The 24,701-nt window shown below is 43.0% G+C and overlaps 1 protein-coding gene across 10 annotated transcripts in view; it reads left to right on the top strand.

Moving 5' to 3' along the window:
• The window catches only part of TP63 (tumor protein p63), a 162,850-nt gene that overhangs the window by 100,659 nt on the left and 37,490 nt on the right, over positions 1-24,701 (top strand). For all 10 annotated transcript variants that reach the window (XM_090147402.1, XM_090147401.1, XM_090147404.1 and 7 more), the window contains one exon: positions 14,059-14,313. In XM_090147402.1, the coding sequence (XP_090003528.1) occupies positions 14,059-14,313 (255 nt within the window). The remainder of the gene's footprint in view (positions 1-14,058; positions 14,314-24,701) is intronic.

Below are 24,701 nucleotides of genomic sequence, written 5' to 3'. Positions count from 1 at the left end.
TTGTTTTTGGCAGTTCTAGGTATTATGCAGAAACTTCTGTAAGGAGAAGTGCCCCAGATGGGATGCACTTGCAAACTGGCTGTGCTCCATGAAGAGCCTCCTTGGAGGTGTTCAAGAAATGTTTAGATGTGGTACTTAAGGACATGGCTCAGTGGGCAATATTGGTGGTAGTTAGTAAGTTTGACTGGGTAATCCTAAAGGTCTTTTCCAACCTTAATGATTCTATGTGTAAATCTGTCCAATCTTATCTGCCTTTCCGGGTGCTGAATGGGGAGGATGAGAGCAGTAAAGAGATCCCGTTGGGGACTGATTCTTCTGGAATATGACTGAGATGATGATTTGGAGAGATTAATGTGTTTGCTGAAATCAAATTAAGGCATTGCCAAAAGAATAAACATAACTTCTTCAAACACTGATAAGAAGTGTGCTGTGAATTTTGATCATCTCCTTTTTCCCCAAGATCTTCCTGTTCTTTGTGGGGGAGAGGCAAATTAAAGAATCTCTTTCCGTTAAGATTTTTATCATAGTTTTGGGAGGGAATGGGGAAATGAGTTTTACACAAAACCTTTAAAACCTCTAGTGCTCTCCTGTTGTGGCTTTTTGGCAACATTACTTCATGATTGAAGTCTAAAAGGCTGTAGTTGGATTGCTGCAAATATCTGTGATTCAGGGTTAGAATAACCTGTTCAAGAAGGATGGATCTCATATAGTGTGTGTTTATATAAATAAAAACTTGAACTAATAGTTGAAATGCATGTATTTGACCTGTAATGCCCTGAGTGTGAGTATTCCTTCTGCAGGAGCAGCCAGATGGGTCTGTGGGGTGACCTGGAAGGATGTCCTAAAGGAGTTGGGCCACCTCTGTGAGGCCTGAGAAACATCCACTGGTGTGGGAAATTGCTTTAGCAAACAGTTTCAGGTTAAGGAATTTAGAAATTGAGATATAGCTGGCTTTTGAGTATCACCTGCTTCAGTGTGCGGTAGAAGTGTGGTTGGAGTTTCACCACCCTTGTTGTCTAAACTTGGTTGTCAACCATCTGGGTAGGAGGACAAAGCTGTGGCCCTTTTGGTGTTGCTTTCCTTGACTGATCGTCAGATGTGGCATTGGTCACCGCCGTTCTGTCTTACCCTGCTCTGTGGCCCTCAGCCAAACCTAGGGTAAAGGAAGGAATTTTGGGAGAAGGCCACCTGGTCACTCCCAAGGGAACCATTGTCCTCCCTTCCTGCAGACTGGAGGCCTGTCTTTTTCTTCCTTCTATTTGTGAAGACGTCTTGGAGTTCAGCCTCCTCTGATTAGGGAGATGTTAACTCCCAGTGCCAGGGAGGGAACTTCTTTCTGAGCAGTGGAGGGTTCAGGTAGGAACACCATGCCTTTCAGTGGCTTCTGAATATTGAAATGAGATTAACACCCTGCCTGTTTGGGTGCCAGCCCTCATTATGAGCAAGAAGTAAGGAGGTTCACTGAGGATTACATTCTTGTCAGCTGGATGCTGACAAAGATGCTTCTTGTGTGTTCACCCCTCATTTTTTGCTGTAATTTGCTATAAAGAACTAAGTTTTTGTCGTATGACGTCTTCTGTGCAGGCTTGTGAGATGTGTAGCTTATCTTTAGACTTCAGAGGTCTTCTGTGGGGATGTAGAGGCCCTGTATAGCCAGCTCTTTCCTCTGAGAGGTTTTGAAACTTCAGTTGCAGAGCTTTGCCCTACAATAGAAAAGTTGAAGTATGTATGTACCTTATCTTTTTGGAGAGTTGAAGCGGTTGGTTTTCTAGTAAAGAAACTGAAGCAGTCCAGAGGTCTCAGGAAGCTGAGATACGCCTCTTGCCACATGCTCCCATCCCCCTGCCAGCTGAAACAGGAGGACCACTTGACAGAGGAAACACAGGGGAGGGCAGGAGCTGGATCTGTGTCATGCAAGGGTCTAATTGTTTACTATCAGAGCAGGTTTGTCATGTCATGGGTGGTCTTCTGTTTTGTAACATGATACATAAAAGCTTGGGTGATAGCAGCACTGATAGTGGAACTGACATGATCCTTTGTAGGGTAGTGAATTGGGACTGTTACTTGAAAAAATCCTCCTAGCTTTAGGCAGAGGATCTGGACTGGCCCTCCACAGTCATAGGGTATAGCTCAGAAATAAATGATTGAAACTGTATGTGGGTGGAATAATTGAATAAGATTGTTTGTTAATAGACAAAAATGAAACCTGATGATGTTCTGTCTGCACAGCTTCAACTTCTGAGTGTGCTGTGTGATACATTTGCAGAAATTAGGGTAGGCTGTGCAAAATTATTGCTCAGTAACATGCTGTGGTTTGCACAGTAATGCAGTGGTACTGGACATCAGACTGTAAAATGGAGATGCAATTTCTAATCCTCTGCTTAAAATGAGGATGAGTATTGGGGCAAGATATTTTTGCAGTTGGCAAATTATTAGTTTGCTTCACTTGGTAAGAAACCAATTCTAAATACTTTCTATAGTAAAAAGAAAAAAAAAGTCAATGTAAAGGAGCAGCCATTGAAGTGAGGGTGGTTTTCTTCTTGAGTTGGTGCCTATAAATGGTCTTTTTTTTTTTTTTTTTTACTTGTGTGGGGTGTTTTCTTGTTGGTTTTGTTTGTTTTTGTTCTGTCACCAACAACTGGGTTCTCTGCATTTCTTCTACCACAAGCACACCTATTTTACTGTCCTATTGTATGGCTTCTGTAGGAGTGCATCTTCTTTCTTTTCACTTTATCTTTTTAAAATTAATAAGTAATTTTTTAAAAAATTAGTAATGGTTTTAAGTCAAGTGAAATTGCTCAGGGACAGGAGAAAGAAGAAAAGCATGGAGAAAAACAAAAGGAAACTTTGTCTGCCTCTCAAATGTGCCTTTGCCCTTCTGGTGGAAGCCTTTCAGGTTGCATCTACCAAGTTATGCCTAGCAGAAGAGTTTTTCCTTGCACGGCCCTGTTTTACATGTTTCAGAAGCACTGCAAGTTCCATGGGGAAGACAGAGCATCCACAGCAGGAAAGCTATGGATGTAGGATGTGAGAAGGTGTCTCCTGTAAACCATGCATTTAGGGCTTTCCTTCCTCGGGAAGATGTTGGCTATGGGTAGTGGAGAAACTACTTATTTCATTATCGTGAAGGGCTGAATAAAAGCGGGTGTTGCCTGGCTCAAGGCAAATTTTAAGTTCTATTTACAAAATGTTCCCACTGAAAAATCTGGAAACGCTTCAGAAAGGAACTCTTGCACCGATGGATTTGTGCTAGACACTATTAAGCCCTGTTATTTTTCTGGCACTGCCTCCAACGCTTCTCGAGAATGTGCAGAGTAGGCAATAAAATGAGTGCAACTCTTCTAAAGCAAGGTTGCATAAATCATCTGAAAGAAGAGTAGCTTCTCATATACCAGCAGTAATGCTCCACTTCAGCCTCTCCAGTGGAGAAGTGAACTCAAACTTTATTTGTGTGGCTTGGCCTGGATAAGTGTCAAGTCACTTTTGGTATCAAATGGAATTAAGAGGAAAAATGTTATTTTCCAAGAGCATCAAAGTTCAACTTTTTTCTTTCAGTTGCACACATTTTTCTAGATTCTCTGCCATCGGCTGGCAGTGCCTTAACAACTAAATGAGGCTGTGATCATTAGTGATATTTGAGTCCATCCATAGTTGGGGATTTGAGTGGATCTCTCTAAGTCAGTCAACTTGCCATTCCTCCAAAATGTCCTGATCTGTATTGTTTTCTTGTATTATTTAGTAACTTCTGAGAAATATTCCAGTCCTTATTCTCCCATGTGGAGCTTCCATCAAAGCTTTGCTTTGAGAAGATGTACCTGTCAGTGGGAATAGAGGAATAGAGCAGCTTTTTCAACAGGGGTTTACCATAGGATGAAGCTTTAGCAGGACAGCACAAGCCAAAATATGTAGGCTGTTTCTTGGCAGAAAGCTTCTGAGAAGAAAATGCGGTGAAATATAGGGTTGAACTTGTTTCTCTTAACCAGGCTGACTACTGCAGAAGTTCTGATTTTCTTCTAAAGAAAAGCCAATGAGAGATTTTCTTTTCCAGGTTTTGCTTAGCTGCCTGCCATTGCCTTGTACACAGAGAAAATGCAGCAGCATTGGATTAGAACTACTGCAGTCTTACTTAAAGATAAATACTAAGAGGAAAAATCATCAGAAATATTGTTCAAGAAGGCTCCGATAATACATGGCATGCTTTAGTTCTCTGGTGTTGGTAAAGTGATGTTGAATCATCTTTGGTAGCTTGAGTCTAAACTTCATTGTTGAAAAGCTCCTTTTTTCATAGTAACAAAAATGCGAGATGCTTTTTTTTGTTGTTTTTTTTTTAATTATACCAGGTTTGAGTGATTTGGGAGTTGAGCCAATAATACTCACTGATATCTGGTATCTTTTGCAAATCCTCTGCCGCTGTTGTTTCACCTGGAGCCTTAATGGTACAACTAAAGGAGCAGTGTTCTAACCAGGATGTGCATGTTAATGTCTAGAATAGATGGCTTGAGGTGCAGTGTGTTTCTGAGGCTGTGCCCAGTCGTCCGCTCTGTTTGGAAGTGGACCCAAGCAGCAAGGCTGAGCATGCTTGAAAATTAATGCATTGATTGGAGCCTGGCAGTCTCCTGGGATTAATTCCAGAGTTTGGATCCGGATTTAAACTTTCCCCCAAGGACTTTGGGAAGTGGTATACAAGGGGGCCTGGTGAAATTTGAAGTGAGTCCAACTTCCTCAAGATGGCAAGAAGATGAATGTTTTTACCAAGGGCAAGAGAGTGGGAGGAAACGCCCAGTTTAGGGAGAAATATTTTATGGTGGGGTAGTGTCTGGGAATGAAAGGGATGGATTGTGTCTCGGCAGATATGAATCTTTTAGTTTTAATCCACATCTAGGAAGTAAATACAAAGACTCTTGCCGACTTCTGGGAACAGGGAGAGGGGAGGAGGTGCAGTGCTAGGCTTCTTGGGCATGCTGCTTAAGGGGAAATCCCTGTAGTGCAGAGCTGAAGTCCAGCTACGTGAGGGACCTGATGTGTAGGACTGATGTGGTGCCTCAGGAGCTGGTGTGAACAGAACTGTAGGAACTCTCAGTGTGGTATAAGGATGTTGTCAGTAAGTGTCAAATCAGCCAGTGAATCTCTCTGCTATAAGGAGAGAATTAGTTAAACTTGCTTGGTTTTTATTTTTTAGGTAACCTTGTGTCTTGGTCATCAGAAAATACCTTTTGGGGGTGCCGTTGCTCAAACTAAAGAATAATACTCTGACAGGCTGCTCTGCAGAGATCAGATTCTACAAACCTAAGTTGTTTCTGAAATTATCAGTAGCTTCTGCAAGCCTTTACTGTGATTTCTTGCACCACATCTGAATTTTTTTTGTTGCTCCTTCAGGAGCACTGATGATGACTGAATGGATTAAGACAGTGGGTGAATTTTCTTTAACCCCCTCTCAGCAGCAGATAAGCATGTAAGAAGTTCTTGAAGAGGAAACTAGAAAATATACTGGCTGTGCTCGATCTAAAAAATATTAGTCATTTTGCAAGCAGGAAACTACTAGTTGAATATTAAAGTGAGAAAACTGCCTTTGTTGGGTGCTCTATGTCTGAAAGTAACTGAATATTCAGTTTGGAGGAGTAGTGAGTTAAATATGAATGGAAACTGATGGGCATGCTGTCACTCAGAAATCTAGAACCCCTTTCTCTATTTTGCTGCTGAAACTGCACGCAGCTGTGGTGACCACAAATAACTAGAAATACCTTGCAGTTAGAAGCATTCAGTAAAATAATGGAAACTGCTTTGAAAAAGCTCTCATTGTCTTGCTGACGTGAGTGATTCTGTACTGAATAACAAACCTATCGACTTCTCAGTTCAGTGTCTCAAAGGTGCATCTCCAAACCTGTGCCTGGCCCTAAGTGCTTGTGGCACCGTTTGTTTTAGTGTGTGCTGAAGTCAGCAGTACTGTACAGCAAGGGAAATACTGGAAGGTGGTTTTGATTGTTATTAGACACCGGAGGGTCAATAACAGAGCTTCATGGAAATTCTATGAATGCATTGTGGTAATATCATTTAAATGGTTGGGAAAATATTCTGGTGGGTTTGCAAGGCTGATGGAGTGAAGGCGGTGTGGAAGAAGCCCAGCCTTTGCATGCACTTCATATGTACATGCATGCACACTCACCTCATTCTCAAAGGCTGGCTTCTGGGGTGTTCTGGTGTTGTGTACCTCTACAGGACAGGAGCTACTTGAATGTACCAGATAAAGCCATAGGTTGGAAGGCAAAGCCCTGCTTCCTTTTATTCTTTGCATTTGGGGCATGATTAGGATTTGTCAGCCTGTCCTCTCGATTCCCCCACTCAATCTTAAAAGCTTTTCAGTCAGTGGTGCTGCTTGCATTATTTGGTGTCTCAGGCTTTTTGAGAATGCCATCCTGCGTGTTCTGTTCTGGAGAGATGAGGTGGCTAAATAACATAGAAAACCCAGTAGATGTTCCTTTTAATCTATGGGGACTCTCGTGCCACAGTATAACCCTTTTTTCTGTGCTTGCTTTAACTTGTTTTAATTTGCCCTTTGCCCTCCTGTAACTCTTACTGAATTCTTATATTCTGTAGCTGCACCACGCTTCAAAGAGTGGGTGTGGGGGTTTGTGTGGTTTCTTTGGCTTTTTTTTAACTGTTTGATTTATTTAACTTGCAGATGATCTGAATTTCTCGTTCTGACTAAAATGTTACCTAGCTGAAGTATTCTACCTTGCTAGCTGAAAGCTGATGCGTTCTGGTTTGATTTAGCAAAACGACAAATTTGGGAGTTAACTTCAATCCCTGGTGCTGTTCTGACCCCGATTACTCATTGTCTTTGTGCCCTATGGCCATACTTTGGTTAGTGTCCGCTGCCTTTCAGTGTGGATGACACACAGATATCCTGTCCAGCCTAACGCTGCCCTCTCAGCGCAATAAAATGCTGCATGTCTGAAATGACTGATAACCATCGATGATTACCGCTCAGTTAAGAGTTCAAGAAACAAGGCAGCTTTAATCAGCTACTGAAGTCTTCCTCTCCAGCTCACCCACCCCCAATTTAGAATTTTAATCTGTTTGCCTGATATTTAAAGCTCACCTTTTTTCTTTGATCCGACTTTTGACCTTACTTACAAACCTGACACATGGCATTTTTGCTGAGTTGTGGTCCTGCAATCACTCAGCCACTGAAATTAGGCCAAAAAAAAAAAACCCACCCCTTGCTTTTTCTGTTTTTCCTGTTGTAAGTCTGTTGTCTTCGGTTATGTTTACATCTCTTGGGAGTATGAGGGGTGCCTTTCCGAATAGTCTGTACTTTCTGGCTCTTCAGATCTTTGTTGACATTATGTTGTCCAGCTGGTAATAGGAGAACGTAGGGAAGCTCTTGGTCTCTGTTTTAGCCTTAGGAAGCTAAGCGTTTTGGGTTATAAATCAGTTTGCTTTAAAATCATGGAGTTCTTATGTCCCATTACGTCTGGCATCTCACAGAGATGATATGATATTTCTTCTTCCTCTGCTTATGTATTTTCTATTATATGCCAAATAGATCGCTGAGCACAAACTGAGTAAAGAAATGAGAGTGTGTGTGCAAGAGGATGGATCTGGGGCTTTTTTCTATTTTAATCTAGCTACATTTTCAAAATAACTAAGCATTGCCTAGATGTTCTAATGAAAGTCTGCATGAAATGATTTGGTGTTCAGTGATGAAATTGGTTTCAGTGCAAGGCGGTATTTTTTTTTTTTAAGGATTTCAATTTGGAGTCTTTATTTTTTCTCCATTAAAGGCCTAAAATACAGCTTTTAGGAATTCAGCAGTAGTATTTTTATATGCATTGGAAAATAGTTAAAATACTTAGACAGTACAGGATATTCAGATTTAATGTTTGTGAGAAGTGGGATGCACTGTCACCCTGATAATCCTTGAGTTAGACAAGCTCTCCTACCTGAACCTGTGGCAGGTGGTAGGAGCCAGGAATTACAGGCATTCCTGCTTTGGGCTGTGCTTGTTTTAAAAGGCACCCTGCTTCTGGCTGAAAAAATATTTCTCACTGAGCTAAAGTAAATGAATTAACCAAGGGGCAAAACTCAGAGTTCAGTTAAAAAGGAAAACAAATACAGCTAGGGGGGAATAAGAGGACTCCAAAGCTTGCAGCCCTCTGGGCTCTCAGAAACGGGCTTGTGTTGCGTTTCATTGACCCGAATTATTTTCTAAGCTCAGAAATACCTGCTTTTTTGAACTTCGACTCATATGAGAAGTTCTGTTGCTGTCAGCAGAGCTGTCTGAATAGAAACATGCTGGTTGCAGTTTGCTGGGTATGGCTGTTATAATTGTGCCATGTGTGTTAATCTAAGGAGTACAGATGTCAGATGACATGCACAATGGAATAGCCAGTGCCAGTGAAAATCTGCCTCTGCAAATAGCTCATAAATCCCAAATTCCCTTCTAAGTAAAACAGGAAATGGTACAGAAATACTTGTGCTCCCTGCTTTACAGGTGGGATTGAGTTGAGGAGATGTTAAACCTCTGGTTATGCTCTACCTGGCCAAAGAGCCAAGAGGGGACTTGCTGACTGCAGGAACTCCTCTGATCCAGTGAATCCCACTGTGTTGGAAGCCTGTTACGCTGCTAGGATGTGAAGTAGTCTCTTTTACTGGAATAAGCAGTAAAACTTAAGTCAATTTGATGTAGTGCTAAAGTCCATGACCTTTGATAAATAGAGCGTAGGTTCCCAGGCATTAAAGCTCATATCTTGGTTAAGTGTTGATACCTTTGGTTGAACCAAAGGTATTTGGTTGCTCACTCTTCACATTGAGTACAAGATGCACGTCATCGTTTTATCAGAGGGCTTCCAAATGTTTGATGTATTTAGCTGTGCTGTTAGTCTGGAAGGAAACCTCTTCAAAATAAACCCACTGGATTTGTTTCCACTTCAGAAGTAGAGTTGGAGGAGCATGGAGGCTTTGTGACCTGCTACCAGCACTGTGGCTCTCAGCAGGCATCTGGCCTGAGCTGCTGTTGCAGAGACTTTATGTTCCTTCTTCATGGCCAGGAGGGGACCATGTCCGAACTGAGTGTGTTCCTCCTGCAAGATGGGCAGTCCTGAGCACTTTCTCACAGATCTTTATGAATCACTGGTTCAGAAGGTTTTTTCAGTCTTTCCTGATGAGAAAAGGGGCTAGAGATTCAAAACTAAATCATACATCTCATTGTGATGAGTTAGATATCTCTTTCAGCTCCAGCCCTGATCTTAGCTGAGGGGCATGGGTGGAACCCTTAATTTCTTGGCACTTCTTTGTAATGGCACAAGCACTTTGCCTACATCGGGTGTTGTATCAGCTGCCTTCTGAGCAACTGACAAAGCTGCACAGTTCTACACTCAGCAGTATCTTGATTAAAAATTATGATAGAAGCACTTCTGTTGAGCTTAAGTGCTTTATTTCTACCTCCTAAGCCTTTCTTTGGGAAGGTCTGAAAAACTAAGTTGATGTAAATCTATTTTGATAAGCTTAAAGTGTCCGTCTTCTATTTTGGATAGGCATCAAGTGCTCTGGAAAGCATTTATCCTGCTGCTCCTAGTTCTCCATCAGGAATCTGAAATATCACTGTAACCTTCAACTGGAAGCCTTGTTGCATCAGTTGCGGTGCAGTTAAGCACAAAGCACCAGAGTAGCAAAGCGCCTTGCAAAATCTTGTTGCTAATATCTGTGGGATTTTGCTAAATTGATTCTGTGATCTTGTATCTTGGGAGAATAAGCCCCAGTGGTGGTGTTTTGCAAGGCTTTTTCAGTAGCTGGACAGTGCTTTTGAGCCATCTAGACCCAGCGACTAAAAACTAAGACTAAGTGTAGATGCTATTCCTATGGAGATGTGGAGAGGGGTTTTGACAGGTAGGGATGCAGCCAGCAGTGTTTTCTACATATGAAGCTGGTGATTTTTCTTTTGTTTCAAGTGGAAAAATACCAAAGCTGTGAGATACTGATAACTGAAAATGCTTTTGTTTGTGCTTTTTTTTTTTTTTTGGTGTGAAGTCTCTTTGTAATCTCTTCACTTGTGTGACTTCCTTCATGCAGTAGTAATGGGAGGATCTCTTTGCAGATGCATCTGTAGCTTTATCTTTTAACATATTGGATTGTAAAGTGAGGTACAACCAATAAAACTGGGAGCACTCATCCTGTAGAGGAGGTTTTCAATTTGAGTGATCTGGGGAACCTTTCTGGGCACACCAGTTCTGCCTTGTGCAGTGCAGCATTTGCATTGCCCTCTTGTGGCAGATGCCCCAGTGCAGCTGGTTTGGGATTAAAGAATTTTGCAGCTTCTAATTCAGCAGCATCTCCAATGAAACTGTGGCTTTGCTTGTCCAGAAGTGTGAGTTAGCATGAAAACCTGAAAGCAGAGCTGATGGGATGTAGGAAGTGAAACTGATAGCTCAAGATACGTTATTGAAATGATGTTCCAAAAGACGTAATCTAGGATATAATTGTATCTCTGTAATTATTTGCAGTTAAACTTGCCTGAAGGTTATTAATGATTCCAGAAACTTGGGGGGGGGGGGGGGGAACAAAATAGAGAACAAAGGCTTAAGAACTCGATAATCTGTGTGTTCAGCTCTGCATGCTTGCCTTTTCCAACCAGCTAGCACTCTTGCTTTGCCAGGCATCATTGTTGGGACTGGATTCTGCAGTCATTTCAAACAACCCTACACCAAAACCAGAATATGGCCTAAATTCTGGGCCACCAACGTAGGCAAGAATCTATTTCTGAATTAAACAGTTGTCCTTCTTTCTGTATGGCGAGGGGAGGCTGTGTGTGTTCAGATACATGCCCATCAGCAGAGTCCCCTGGAGGGTGATGCCTTGCAGCTGTGCCCACCACCCTTGATGTCTTTGTTCTCACCAGTGCTCACCGGCCTCAACCTTGCTGGGCCAAAACAGTTTTATTGCAGCAGGAGCTGCTGCACGGGTGGATTCCAGCATGCACTTTCCTGGGCCTGCTGCTCCTCTAATTGTTGTGTTGTCAGGAGGCGTGTGCCTCCAAAAGCCTTATCTGATTCCTCCAGAGGCCTTGCAAGCAATTCAGATGTTGACCCCTCGAGCGCACGCAGCTCAGACCGCCCGCTTCGGGTGAGGTTTAACTCAAAGCCAGCAAGCTTGCTTTGTCACCGGGGCAGGAGCACCTGTCTGGGGAGGGGACAAGGGGCCGGGGAAGGTGAAAAGCTGGTGGGACTCATAGGGGAGAAGGGAAGGCCAACAGCTGAGTGTGTCAGCGCTGGGATAAATGCGAGGAGATTAATAGTTATTTAAAGAGCAAATGGGGACATGGCATTTGGCTGTGGCATGTGAGCATATAAATGGTGGAATGGCTGCTCTGCTGATAACATTTAGACAGATGGTTCCTGGACTGAGTGGAATGAAAAGGATCTCTGATTCTCATAAGGATATCTTAAATTTTAATGGGGCACTTATTTTTTTTCTTAATTGATGTCCAGGCAGCACCCTCAGCATTTCCTGATGGTGCTGTCTTGTTAACATCAGCTGGCCGTTTGGTCGTCCTTCCCCACAGTTTTGAGTAGCCTGGGATTGGAAGGAACAGCCTAAGTGAAAGCAAAAGCACTATTGTTTTTGCTGTCTGTCTGTCTGAGCTGCTGTAGGAGACTGTTTTCATCACAGTTGCCTTTTCATCATTTGACTGGTTAGGGAGTGTGTCTGATGCTAATCTCCATGAGAAATAAAACAACTGAGCAGTATTCTTGCTGTTGTTTTTTTCTTTTTTTTTTTTTTTGAGGAGTCTTTAGGTATTGTTAGGATCAGGGGTGTGGGACTAATTTAGGTTAAACGATCCCAAAATCTGTTTTGTTGTTTATTTGTATGATGCAGAAGAAAGATGGAGGGGTTGGGTTTCTTGTGTATATATATATTTTTTAACTGAATGCAAAAACATCAACCAACAAAAAGAATGATCCTGGCCCTGTATATCAGCATCTGGCTCCTGCAAAAGCACAGTTAGTCTGTTAAATAGGTCTTGGTTGTTGGATTGCCTGCACAGGTGAGATGTAACGGTCATCTGCATTGCTGAAGCTGCAATCTCTCCTTTGAGAAGAAGATCCAGTCTGGGTTGTTGCTTCCTGTGACAGCTACTTAGCATGCTTTGAGTCCAGTTGTGGGCTCACCCATCTAACAGAAGTCTGGGTCAGCCACTGTCTTCTCTACCGCTGTAGATGGGGAAACTGAGGCAGCGAGGGTAAATTACTAACCTGAGGCAACACAGTCGCTGCTTCACCCAGGATTAGGGCTCAATATGTAATTGCTTTTATTACTCTGCTGCCTGAAGGCCTTAGTCAAAGTGGAGGCCCATTAAGTGGAGTGCTTCTTACATAGTGAGGAGCAATCCTTGCCCTGCAGACCTTGCAGCCTGAAGTAGGCCATGGGTGGAGGGGGAGGCAAAGCGACTTGTCTAAGGACACTGTGTGCTGCTGGCAGGGCAAGGGAGAGATCCAGCCATCCTTCCTTTGCTTGGTCTCCTTGCAGACCATCCCATAATGAGTTCCCTACGTTGTTCCCTACCAGATCTTTTCCTTCTCAGTGCAGCTCATAGTAGCAAGCTGTACACATTGTGGTAGGTCCTGTGTGCCTTGCTGAAGACCCAAGAACACCAGTCTCACCTTAGGCTTTTAATTAAAGGCTCAATGGTATAGCAGTCTTTTCCAGTGATATTGAGTAAGGAAGAGTTCTGTCGTGACTTAATTTCCTTTACCACCTCCTGTTGGAAGGACAACTGAAAGTCCACAGTTCCTGGGCACAGGGAGGGCACTAATCCTTGGAAGGGAGCCTGTCTGTTCCTCCATGATTGAAATGACTGGAGAAACAGGAGGTTATGTGCCTTGTCCATAGTCTATGGGAGTTCAGTAGGTAGCCTGCATCATTCCCTTACGCATCATGATGAGCAGCAATGTGGTGCTTAAAGCTGTGGGTGTGAACTGAAATCATGCTTGTGATACTTTCTTGTCCTTGGGTTTCACAATCTTACAATTGAAGTTCAAGAAAACTTCTTTTTTCTTTTCTTTCAAGGAATTTATCTACTTTTATCATACTTTGTTTCACTTCTCCCTCCTTTGTCAGAAGGATCCTGATTTACTGAACTGTTAGATTACAGGAGAGCACTGAGTGGGTTTGCTCATTCTTGTTGTCTTTCTGAATATTTTTTTTTCCCGTCTCAACTCTTTGAGGTGGGAAACAAGGGCTGTATATAGTTTTTAGGGTATGTGACTTCTCTGCTAAACTCTCTCTGATCTAACCTCTGTATTTCTGTACTTTGTCCTGTAGCCTTCTTTTTTGATGTCTGAAGTTGTTTTATTTGTCATTGGAGGATACTTTCGGGGCACAACAGTGTCTGCTTAAGTGCTGTGTGGGGTGCAGCTGCTGATGCTGTAGGCACGCAGGGAAATGTTGCATGCAGTGAGCTGCTCCTGCTTGATATGATACCTTCAGTTCCTCAGTGCTGCTGTCTGACTGCTTGCTGGTTACAAGCATGGTTTGAAGGCTGTGCATCTTTGCCAATGACGTGGCAATGCAGTTACCACTTGATATAGGCCTCCAAAATGTCAACACGTGATGGGGTCTGATCTACAAGGAGTAGTCTTTAGGTAGAACGCAAGAACATGAGACAGTGTAGCCTTGTACATGATACAGCTGGTTTCACTGTAACAAAAATGGTCACTTGTATCAGGTACTAGCCTTCCCTCCATGAGGTCTGGGGTTGGGTGTTGCTAGATGATCGCCCATGATCCTGCTTCCCTGTGATAGCTTGCTGCCTTGTGAATCACCTCTTTATTGTCTGCATGGTGTCTTTTTCCAGCTCTGTTCAACACTGTTGATCTACTGTGTGTCTGCATGAAGCTTTACCTCTTTGTTTTTCAGTCACTGATAGAAAATGATGTATCTTCTCTGCAAATATCCTTCCTTATTGAATGACACGCATAGGGTGGTGCTGAGATCGTGATGGCCATGCTGCGCCAAGCTGGTCCTTGCTAACATTCCTTCTGTGCATTTCTTTGCCTCTAGCCGCAGTACACGAACCTGGGGCTCCTAAACAGCATGGACCAGCAGATTCAGAATGGCTCTTCCTCTACCAGCCCCTACAACACGGAGCACGCGCAGAACAGCGTCACGGCCCCTTCGCCTTACGCCCAGCCCAGCTCCACTTTTGATGCCCTCTCGCCCTCCCCAGCCATCCCTTCCAACACAGACTACCCGGGACCTCACAGCTTCGATGTATCATTTCAACAGTCCAGCACAGCAAAGTCTGCAACGTGGACGGTAAGGATGCGGCACAGCCTTGCTCCTTGGTTGGAGTCCTGTGGCCCATAGTGACACTTCTGTTCTGATACATATCCAGGCTTGTGCAAGAACAGAGTGACCTGTGTCCTCTTAAGTGCACGACATGTCACACAGAAGGGAGAGATTTATCTTGGCTGCTCTGGGAGGGTGTGGTGGGAATTGAACCCTCAGTAATATTACTAAATCCCAGGTGAATAAAATGCCTTGCAAAAAGACAGTCACTTAAAGACTGTGTGATGAAATAGTGGCTCTCTTATTTAAGTGTAACATATTGAAGTTAAAACCTGGGATGGGCATAAGGATGGCTTCAGCATTTCCCATGGCATCCTTCATCCATGGGTATGTATTAGGTTCAATGTACAGGACTGTGCCAGCAGGACAGAGGTACAGTATAGAGGTGGTTTGCCCTGATATTTTTCTAAACTAAAAAATTTTCCATAGCTGTGTGTCCCAGTGTGGTTTAGGGCTCTAGAGTAGAGATTCTTTAAGATAGCAATTTTCTCCACTGCTAAGATGTTTAGTATTTGTCTTCCACTACTTCAAGCACTCCAAATCAGTGCAGTGAATAATCCCTTGTGGATTTTTCTCTGTGTGGTGAGTGAGGAGAATTAGGTAAAGTAAATCTTAGTCCTCCGAAAAACACTGGAGTTAAATGCCTAAATCAGGTATTACCAGTAACCCCTGCTGTGCTTGGTAATTAAATAAACCAGATTTGAATCCCCAGAGAAGGGAACTGATTTATTTTTATTTTCTTTTTTTTTTTTCCCTTTAGATGTATGTATTGATTTTTCTAGCAGCAGGTCAAATCTCAGCTTTCATCATATTATGATTTGTCTTACTTTTCTTCACTCAGAGCTGTTTTGAGTATTTTACTTTATGGTGACTTTATTTAATGATATCAGATTATCCAACACTTGTTTTCCATCTTTAAGACTACGCAAACAAAAGCAGTGAGTTTTAATTTAAAGTGCTTTTCTGTGCTTCATTTTTGGTTTAAAAAAAAAAAAAACAACTTTGCTTTTCTTCATTTCCATATTTAGTCCAAGGAACTCCTTTAGTCTCGAAGTAAATACAATCTAGAAATTGCAACTGGCCACTGCTGGTAGAGAAACACTGTAACCCACGTGCTTCTGATTGGACAGATGGAAAGAGATGTTGTGTAATAATAACTCAGTATAAAACTGCATCTTTCATATGTAAAAGTTCTTTTTAAGTAAGCTGTTGTCTAAAACTGGTAACAGTAACTTTGTTTAAAGGGTATGTTTCACAGAGTTAAAATGTTTTGTCTGGTCAAGGGCAATTGATTTATTTCTTTATGGATGAATATGTGGAAATCTAAATGAGGTTGAAATGCATCTTTTCTTTATCTATGCTGGCTGTGATGTCTTGTTGTAGTTCATGTTTTTCATGTCCAGGTTTCTCCACTTGCACTACACTATTTATTTTCATTCCCCTTTTAAGTAAGGAAATTGTCAGGTCTACTTTCTATTTCTCAGGGCAAGAAAATGCTGCCCTTGGATTTTTGCAGGCTGCTGTGGAGAGGGTCCTTTGAGAGAGATATGAAAAGACATTCTCTTTTGATAAACATAGTACAAAGAATTATCTAACGCAGCTGCAGGGAACAGGAGCGTTTGATGCTATCCTTTCAACTAAGAAAAGTGGTCTTTTGAAATGAGTTTTGAACGTCAGTGGTAGGCTGTTCCAGCAGAGCTGAAGACAAGCCGCTCACAAGCGTGAAGTTGAGCAAGCACTTGAGGGGCTTCACTGCAATGACAGCAGCTCTTGGGGGGTAGAAGTGAGGCTGAGATTTAACATGGATCTGGGTGGTAGTCAGATCGTACTGCATGGTGGTCGCTTTTTTTTCTTTCCTTGGAGGCAGGCACATCTAGCCTCTCCATTTTCTTTATCCATGATGTGAACCATGCTACAGACAGGTGATGTGTTGCCTGTAGCTGTTGCTGTCTGTGGCACAGGAACAAGCCTGTGTGTTTTAGTCAAGGAGCAACCTCCTAAACAGCTGTTTGTGGAGGAGTGTCCTGGTGTCCCTGTGCTGAGCCTAGAGCTGCTTGTGAAGGAGCTCTGTGTATACAGTGGCTGATGACAGTCTTGTGGTGGCTGCCGGGGACCTTCAATCAATGTTTCACACTTGAGCATCTTTCCATCTTCAGAGCTCTGCCCTTCTGCTAATTAATCCACCAACTCATTTCACATGGGCTGTTGAGCAGTTGGTAATGTGTTCGACAGCTTTATCAGCGGGGTGGGTGTGGAGGGACTTGGAGGTTCTCTCCTGCTGCCGTCCTGAGAAATGTGGAAACACGTGTGAAACATTGATGAAAGAAGGATTACCCCATCCTCACAGCAGGAGCAAGTTCTCTGAGTTGCTCGCTAAACCCCCCCCCAATGTGACTTCATGTGCTTTGATTAATGCCTGTCGTCATCTTTTTTTTTTAATGATGGATTAGGAACCTACCCAACTGGAAGAGTTTCTTCCACAGCAGTGACCTATTAAATGTTTAATTACTAGATGGCCCCACCCTTATTAAGAGTCCAAAACTTGAAAGCCTTGTTTCTTAGGGTTTTTTCCTCTTGTGTTCCCCTGGGTGACAGTGTTAAGGAAACTTGCTTTCCTCAATTTGGGAGTGGATGAGTGAGGCTGACCCACCTTGCCCTGCTAGGAGGGCTCGGTAGGGGCAGGCAGTGAATCTTGAGTCCTGGCTGACAGCATGCTTTGCTGTAGCTCATCTGAGTTTGTTTGGGGCTGAGTTGTGTTAGATTAGGTCATGGGAGAGCAAAGGCTTGGGGCCTGGAGAGAAGACTTTAGTTATCTCCTCTGAAAAAGCAAAGGTGCTTTGGGAGGGTTAGAAATCTGTGAAAATGCTTCAGGCTTTTTGATGCTCAGTTTCTGAGGGAAAAATAATCTGAAATCAGATGTAGATACTGGGGGTAATTCTGAAAGTGGGAGAAAGGAAAAAATGAAGCTAGCTGAGTAGCTAGAAGCTAAGTCTGCAAACAGCCTCAAATTCTACTTGTACCCCTCCAAGCCTGTTTTGTAGTATGGTGATGTGTTTTCTTTGGGGCAGGTTTATTTACACAGGGCAGAGGACAACCTGTGCTGAATCAGTGCTGTTCATATAGGATAAGCTGGGGAAGAGATGCATGTAACACTGGGAGGGCTGCTTCTCTGCTCAGGTTTGTGATGGGCTCCTCACTCAAGGGGAAAAGGAGCTGGCCAAAAACTGCAGAGAAGCACCAGTTGCTGCTAGGTGAGAGTGATTTCATATGCATGAGCAGTTCGCTTTGAAAATATTGCAGATTTTCTCTGTGAAGTCTTTCATGACCTTAAGTAGGAATTCCAGTAAAACATGCTGTCTAATCAGGTTAGCTGTTCATTTGTATGCAATGTTGAACTAATTAATGATGACAAATTGAGATTGGATTGCGGAGGACTTTATAAGCATCCTTGATTATTTTTTTTTAATTAATGACCTGAGAACACAAGAGTATAAGCAAGTTAATCAGTCTTTTCAGAAGGAAAATCTTTAACGATTGCCACTCTCTTTCAGTCTTTAAAAACAAAAGCCTTGGTAGTCTAAACTGAACAGAGCTTCTCACATGCATACAGGGGTTGGGGGAGCTCATGCTGCAGTATAAGCTCGCTGAAAGCCAGTGGATCAAGCAGTCATTGCTTGGTAGGCAGAAGGTCGTTAAGTCTGAGAGAGAAGCCCTATGAATTTGGTGAAATTAGGTGAAGCTTATCCAGAACTGTGCGTCACTTATTGTGGGATACTTCCTCTGTGAGAATTCTCATATACCTTGTGAGATCTCCTCCCATTCCTGCAGCAGAAGCAAACAAGGCATTTCAAAAGCATGCCACCTCAGACTTTTTTTTTTTTTCCCCTTTCTGGAAGTAACTTTGTGTGCAGATGTTCCCACCCACTCCAAGTGCAAGTAAATAAATAACTGCCCTGGCTTTTCCCACTAAAAAAAGATTTGGCAATCACCTGTTGCTAGCGCAGAGCTTGCTACATGACTGCTTGCCTGGAGAAGAACATGGTTGCAGTGGGGAAGATTAAAAAAAATAAAAATAATTTAAAGAAATAATTATGTCGAGGTTAGTAGAAGTTAACATTGCTGCCAAGCTCAAGCTATCAAGAAACAAATCAGATCCTCCTATCCCCATAAGCAAGATACCACCTTATAAGTCATGAGACTTTATTAAAGACAAACAGGTTCTTCGGATGTTCCCCCAGGTTTTTGAGCCTTTAGGGTGCATCTATTAAATCTTTTAAAGCATTTCTGGGTAGTCACGAGAGTAAAGGAAAAAGAAGGCAAAAGTAGCCTTAAGTTTTTGCATGAAAACCAAAATTTGTTTGTGCATTTTTTGATTTTGCTGAAGAAAGACAGCCCTGCAAGACTTGCATAATGGGAGTGTTGGCAATAGCTGAGCATAGCAGTTTTTTCTCATGCCCTGCAGTAGGTTGGAGCTGAGCAGGGTTGGTCCTTGCAGATCTTTGTTATGAAACACAGAGCACCATGAAGTTGCAGTCCGTGTTCCAGTCAGGCACTTTGGTTCTCCTGTGCTCAGTAAACTTGATTGTACCTCAAGTTCTATTAAAGCATTTTGATTTCAGACTCTTAGCTGCCAAGGCTAGGTGACAACCTGTGCAACGTGCAAGAAAGCAAGTAAATGCATTGTGCAGTCTGGGGTTAGTAGATTTGGAAGGGTTTTAATCTTAAGGCGAAAGGAATGTGCTTAAATTAGTCTCTGCTAGGAGTAACAGGTTTCTGTGGTTGAGTACAGATTCCTTGGCTGGTCTATCTCAGTCTTCTTACTTCAATTTGATTAATTCCACTTTTGCTTTAAAAAAATTTTGTCTTGAATCATGTGGTATAAAATGGGAAACTTCATTTCCCACGTGTAAAATGAATTGGAAGATGATGTCTGTGGGGATAGCATAGCAGTGAGATGGCAATTTGATGCATGCGTTGCCTTGACTCTAATCGTGTGTTCTCTTACATAAGTTGTTCAAATAGTGTGATTGGAACAACGCTCTGGTAATGCTTCTACTGCTGATCATTTTTCTGTACGTGACAACTTTTTAAGGGCTGGTGAGTCTCCCTAAAGACCTTGCACACAGGGCTATGCTAGGTGTTAATGTGAAGGTTTAGCTTTGTTGCTCCTCAGTGATATGCCACTTGCACCAGCTAGTTGTCTTCTAGGCAGTGCAGTCTGAGCTTTCCTGATTTCTACCCTCCTTAAAGCTACTGGGAGAAGGACAGTGCAAGCAGTCTTGCTTTGGGATTTTGAATTTGTCTACTTTGGAGCCTCCTTGTCAGCAATGCTGTAGGCACAGAGCTAAAAGAAGGGCCCCTGTAAAAGTGAGTGCAGAGGATCTGTGGATGTCTCCAAGCATTGCAGTTGGTCCCTTTCTGGACACTTTGCTAATCCTTTCATGACTTTAGGTTTTCTCTTCAGCCCAACCGATTGCTGATGCACAGACTGGAAGAACTGACGCAATGGTGTGAGCTCAGGGCTTGGCTCCACACAGATCTCAGCAAAGCAGGAGCATTGCCTTATTTGGGCACTTGTCTGGGTGAGAAGTGGTGGGAACTGGCTTCCTGAGACTCTTTGCAGCTTTAACTGTTTGAAGATGCTGCTCCTAGTGCGTGTGCCCTTTGTCTGCTCAGAGTGGGCAGGGAAAGGGATGAGCTTTGGGTTGCTGTGACAGCTCTCGTGCACAGAAAGGCTGTGATCGTGTCTTCCTGTTTGAATGACTTGAATGTCTCCCTCTGTATAGTACCACAGGGCCTGATGTTAAGGCTGTTGGTGCATATGAAACTTGTCCTGGGTCATCTGCCTGGAAGGAGGGCAGCAGCTTGCTGTCTGTGCAGGAGGTGCCGTTCTCACGGCTGGGACGTGTTTCAAGTGAGCAGAGCTGGGAAGAACCAGTTCCCCTGTGAGAACCAGTCCAGGAGGGGCCTGCTGGATTGTCTTCTGTTTTTTTGTTGTTTTTTTTTCCTTTGAGTGAAAGGAGATCCAAGTTCATTAGCTTCCTATTAAAATGCTGTTGTTTGTTCTTCTCTCCTCTAAGCTCATTGTCATGTATATTGTCTTTATTTCCAGTTATCTTTTTCTGACTCCTTACAAGCAGCTCCACAGCTCCTTGTAATAATTTCTAGAAAATGTCTTGTTGTGAGCTTGTCTCTGCATTTCTCTGCCTCTTTTTTGCATCCTTCATTGTTTTGTAAATCCTACTAGGGCAATGTAGTGACCTCTCTGAGCTGCAACTGTTTCAGTGCTAAGTTTTGGTAGATTCTTTTTATTAGCCAAGTGTTCTCCATGATGCTAAACTGCACTGTAGTGTTTGAGGGCTTCGATCAACTGACTTCAAGAACCTGAACTGGGGCTCTTTACATCCCTATGCAGCTGCTGGGAGCACAGGAATGTCGTCTCTGCAGATATTTGGACAAGAGGAAGGCATTTATTTAAATTGATGGTGTGAATGTTCTTTGCTTTCAGCTAGGATTTAGTTTACTGTATTTGTGCTTTCTTCTGGCAAAACGGGGGACCAGACAGAGCTCGCTGCAGGGTCTGCAAGTGCAAAACACTGAGATGTTAGGGATGGGCACAGCGGGATGGAGAAGGTAATTGTGGGGAGAGGTTGTCTTTTCTTGGTACCCCCAAGGGAAGAAGATTTACGTGCTGCTTTGCTCAAGTGATTTCTAACTGTATGGGCATCAGTCTGTTTTATTATTTTTGCCTTTTTTCTCAGAAAGCTGGCAAAACTGTCTACAAGTTTTAGTTATTTCCAAAGAGAAAATGCAGAGGGAGAGAACTAAGTGTAAGAAACATCTTGGCCTCTTAATGAGAACTTTTTCCGTCTGTGGAGAGGAAAAGCGTTAATTAAACATAATTTTCATCAATGCAACTGGCACAAAAAAGCCCCACCTACTTTCATGAGAAAGGAATAAAGAGAATCATAATCCTGGATTAGGTATCTTTCACTACACGTATATAGAAACAACACCATGTGAAAAGGGGAAAAATATGTATATACACATACACACCAAACATACCGATGTGCCTCCAGCAGCATTACCAAAGGAATTAACTTTACAAGAAGCAGCCACAGCCTGGAAAGAAGCCATTTTTTGGAATAAAAGCTGAATGAGCCTTGCGGTTTCTGAGAAGTATGAGAAGGAAGGGTTAAAAAAACATTTAGAGATAAGAATAGTTGATGTTGGGAGATGAGTGAACATCTTGAAGTAGGGGAGGGTCACTATTTAAATCACCCTTTTTTTTTTTCCTCCTGTGCTTAGTTAAAAATTGGCTTCTGTGAAGAACAACATGTAGGATTAATGTAGTACTTCAAATCTTCAAAGTGCTGCACAAACATTACTCCCCTAATCAGCAAACACCTTTTCTTGGTAGGAAAATCAGGTAGGTAGTTGCCATTTTAGAGGAGGGAAACCAAGGTGCCAGAAGTGCCAGTGTTTCCAAACTAGCACTCCTTTGGAGTGGTGTGGGATTTTTTTCGTTGTCAGATTATTGGTTGGTGTTTTTTTGGGGTGGTGTTTCTGGATGCTTCAGGGGTTTTTTGTACTGTTCAGCACAGGGACTGCCTCTAGGCTAGCTCCTAAAAGTTGCTGAGCTCTCCTGGATTTTATAAGCGCAAAACATGCAAACTGCAAAGCAGCCTGCACTGCTCAGATGTGGCATCCCAGCAGCTGCCTCCTTCCCTTCCTGCAGGTCATGGCCAGCTGGGCCAGGAGGGTGGCAGCATGCTCTGGGGCATGGAGAGTTTCTGAAAAAGTTGCCTTAAATGAACACTGCTTGTAGATGTTTCAACCAAACTACCTCTTAAAAAAAAAAAAAAAAAAAAAGTTGGGCAAAAACAGTAAGTTATGTTAAATTACTTTTGATAAGGGTTTTCTGACAAACTGATATAAGAAGTATTGCTTGCCTTGCAGGCAAAGACCGGCTTTGGAGGTGATTGTTCCTTTCCTCAGATCAGTTGAAATACTGCAGTCGTGTACATCTTATTTCCCTGACAACTTGATACAGAACAAGCAGCAGTTGGTGGTGTGCTGAGGCAAACGTGATGGCTTTTGTGTTGCATTGGTGGTGCTCTGTATACTGAGGGTTTAGCTCCAGTGCTTGGCAGACCATGTGTTATGAAGAAATGTCCTATTTTATTGGGTTTTTTTGTGTGTCCTGAGTAGGGATGACTTCTGTTTAGAAAGAGCATGAACTTTATTATGCAATGGAAATCTGTTCATGTGCAGGTGTGTCAGATTTGTTATGGTAAACAGAGTAGAATAAGCTACTCAAGTAAGAGCTTAGATCCTCTGACAAATAGACCAGGGTGGAGAAATTGCATCTCTGTGTTATACAAAATTTACATTTCCAGTTGTTACAGATAACACTTAAACACTGGAGCAAAACTTGGTGCATCCACAGAAGGAAACTGCTACTTTTCCATCATCTTATCAGATGTATTCTATGACAGTTGTTTGTTTGTTGTTTAAAAGAGAGCGAGATACTTGCTCCTCTGAGGAGGATGAGTGCTTCATGTTCTGCTGATGTGCATCAGTTGCCAAAAGAAGGAAAATAGGGTCTGTTTTCTGGCTTTTCCTGCTTTAGCAGTAATGATCATGCTGCTCTGTGAGACTGGGGGAGAGGGTATCTTCCTTCCCTTAAAGAGCAGCATCCCTGCGGGGATCGTCTGGAGCCTGGGGCTCACTGTTGCTTCCCTCTTAGGGAGAGAAGCAGCATCGCCCTGAGCTGCTTGGGTAGAGCTCAGTACAGATGAGCTATGGTTTGACCCTGAGCCCAGCTTCTGTGCTGCTCCAGCCCTGTGATTTAGATTTGATCTGGGTAACGCTGTGCAAGGCATTCCCTTGCCTCTATTTCTTCCCTTGCATTTCTATGTGCCCACTTTCAAAGTCAGGACTGTGCCACCATGTTCCTATGTTGCAAAGCACTTAGATCCCCAACGTGAAACACTTGGGGGAATGGCTGGGGCTGATGCTTGCTTGCAGCTTGTATCACTACACTTAATCAAGAGGCCTGAAAGCTTATTTGTAAAAAGATTTGTCTTGCAAACCTAAGTATATCTTCAGGCTAAAGCTCAGAACTGCCCAAGTCCTGGCTAGGTTAATTGCTTCTCCTCTTGAGAGCTCCCTATTTACCAGCATCAGGCCCATCAGGTATAGGATGTGCTGATGCAGAGGCTGTGTGGAGGCTATGGCACAAAGGAAAGCCTCTTCCTCTTCATGTACCTGAAGTGTGACAGTGTGTGAGCTGTGCTGTGTTAGCTGCAATGCTGAGCTGGGCTGAACACGCCCTGCTGCTGTCGGGGCTCATCAGCTCACCCGTGGGAGCTGCAGCTGGGAGCTTCTGCCAGGGAGCTGCCCTGCTCCTGGCCTCCTTGGGAAAAAAATGGAGCTGAGCAGAGATTTGCTGTCAGATGTGTCCTCCTAGCCTCTCCTAAGGCAAAAGGATGGGAACAAAGCTCTTGGGCTCACTGTCCAGCAGCATGCCCTCTCTGTTTGCGCTTCAAGCATCAGCATCACCATGGGTGGCAAAGTATTCTCATGAGATGTTTGTCAGGTGGCTGAGCACTAAATGACATCTGTTCATTAATCAGTGAGGTGGTGACTGGTTTTATGATGAGTTCTTTGTTTCCTGTCCCTTCTGCTGCACACTACTTGTGTTGTTCATTCTGAGTCATTTTCTTGACCGGTACTTGGTGAGCAAAGGAGACTCCAAAAATCACTCTGCAATTCTACTTCTCCTGCTAAAGACTTTACAGTGCCGACACTCACAAAAAAAAAAAATGACAACCCCTAGGAAAAGCTTCAGAAGAGCAATCATTAGTTCTGTAAAGATTAAAGGTTCTCAGAAATGGAGCACATGGACTTTCTACTTTAAAATACCGGTCTTATAAATAATTAATACATTTTTAATTAAATTTAATTTTTATTTGTTAGCCCCTGAATGTGCTGACTTCTCTGGTGAGTCATTTCTGCTGGTTTCCTTTGTTATGCCTCTCTTAAGGTACTGCAGAGGTGGGATTCTGTTTCAGGACTCATTTTCCAGCTGTTCTATGCAATACTCAGTTGAACTGGGTTGCACTGGTGCTGCTGGCGTGCATGGGAGAGCTGCTGGGAGGAGCAGCTCCATGGATGTGCTGCTTCCAGGCTGCGTTTGCAGAGACACGTGCTGGAAGAAAACCATTTCCATGCTGCATGTCTAACGTTGTGAACACAAAACGCTCCGATGCTGTTAGTCACACCACTGATCTCAATCTGTTTAATGGGGCTGTTTTGTTTTTAATACACTGCTGTTCTGATGTGTGTTTTGA

The sequence above is a fragment of the Phasianus colchicus genome, chromosome 10 (assembly GCF_987193195.1).
Source record: "Phasianus colchicus chromosome 10, bPhaCol1.hap1.1, whole genome shotgun sequence".
Classification (NCBI taxonomy): Eukaryota; Metazoa; Chordata; class Aves; order Galliformes; family Phasianidae; genus Phasianus; species Phasianus colchicus.
The sequence above is the reverse complement of the archived record's forward strand: the minus strand, read 5'-3'. Positions and strand labels throughout refer to the sequence as shown.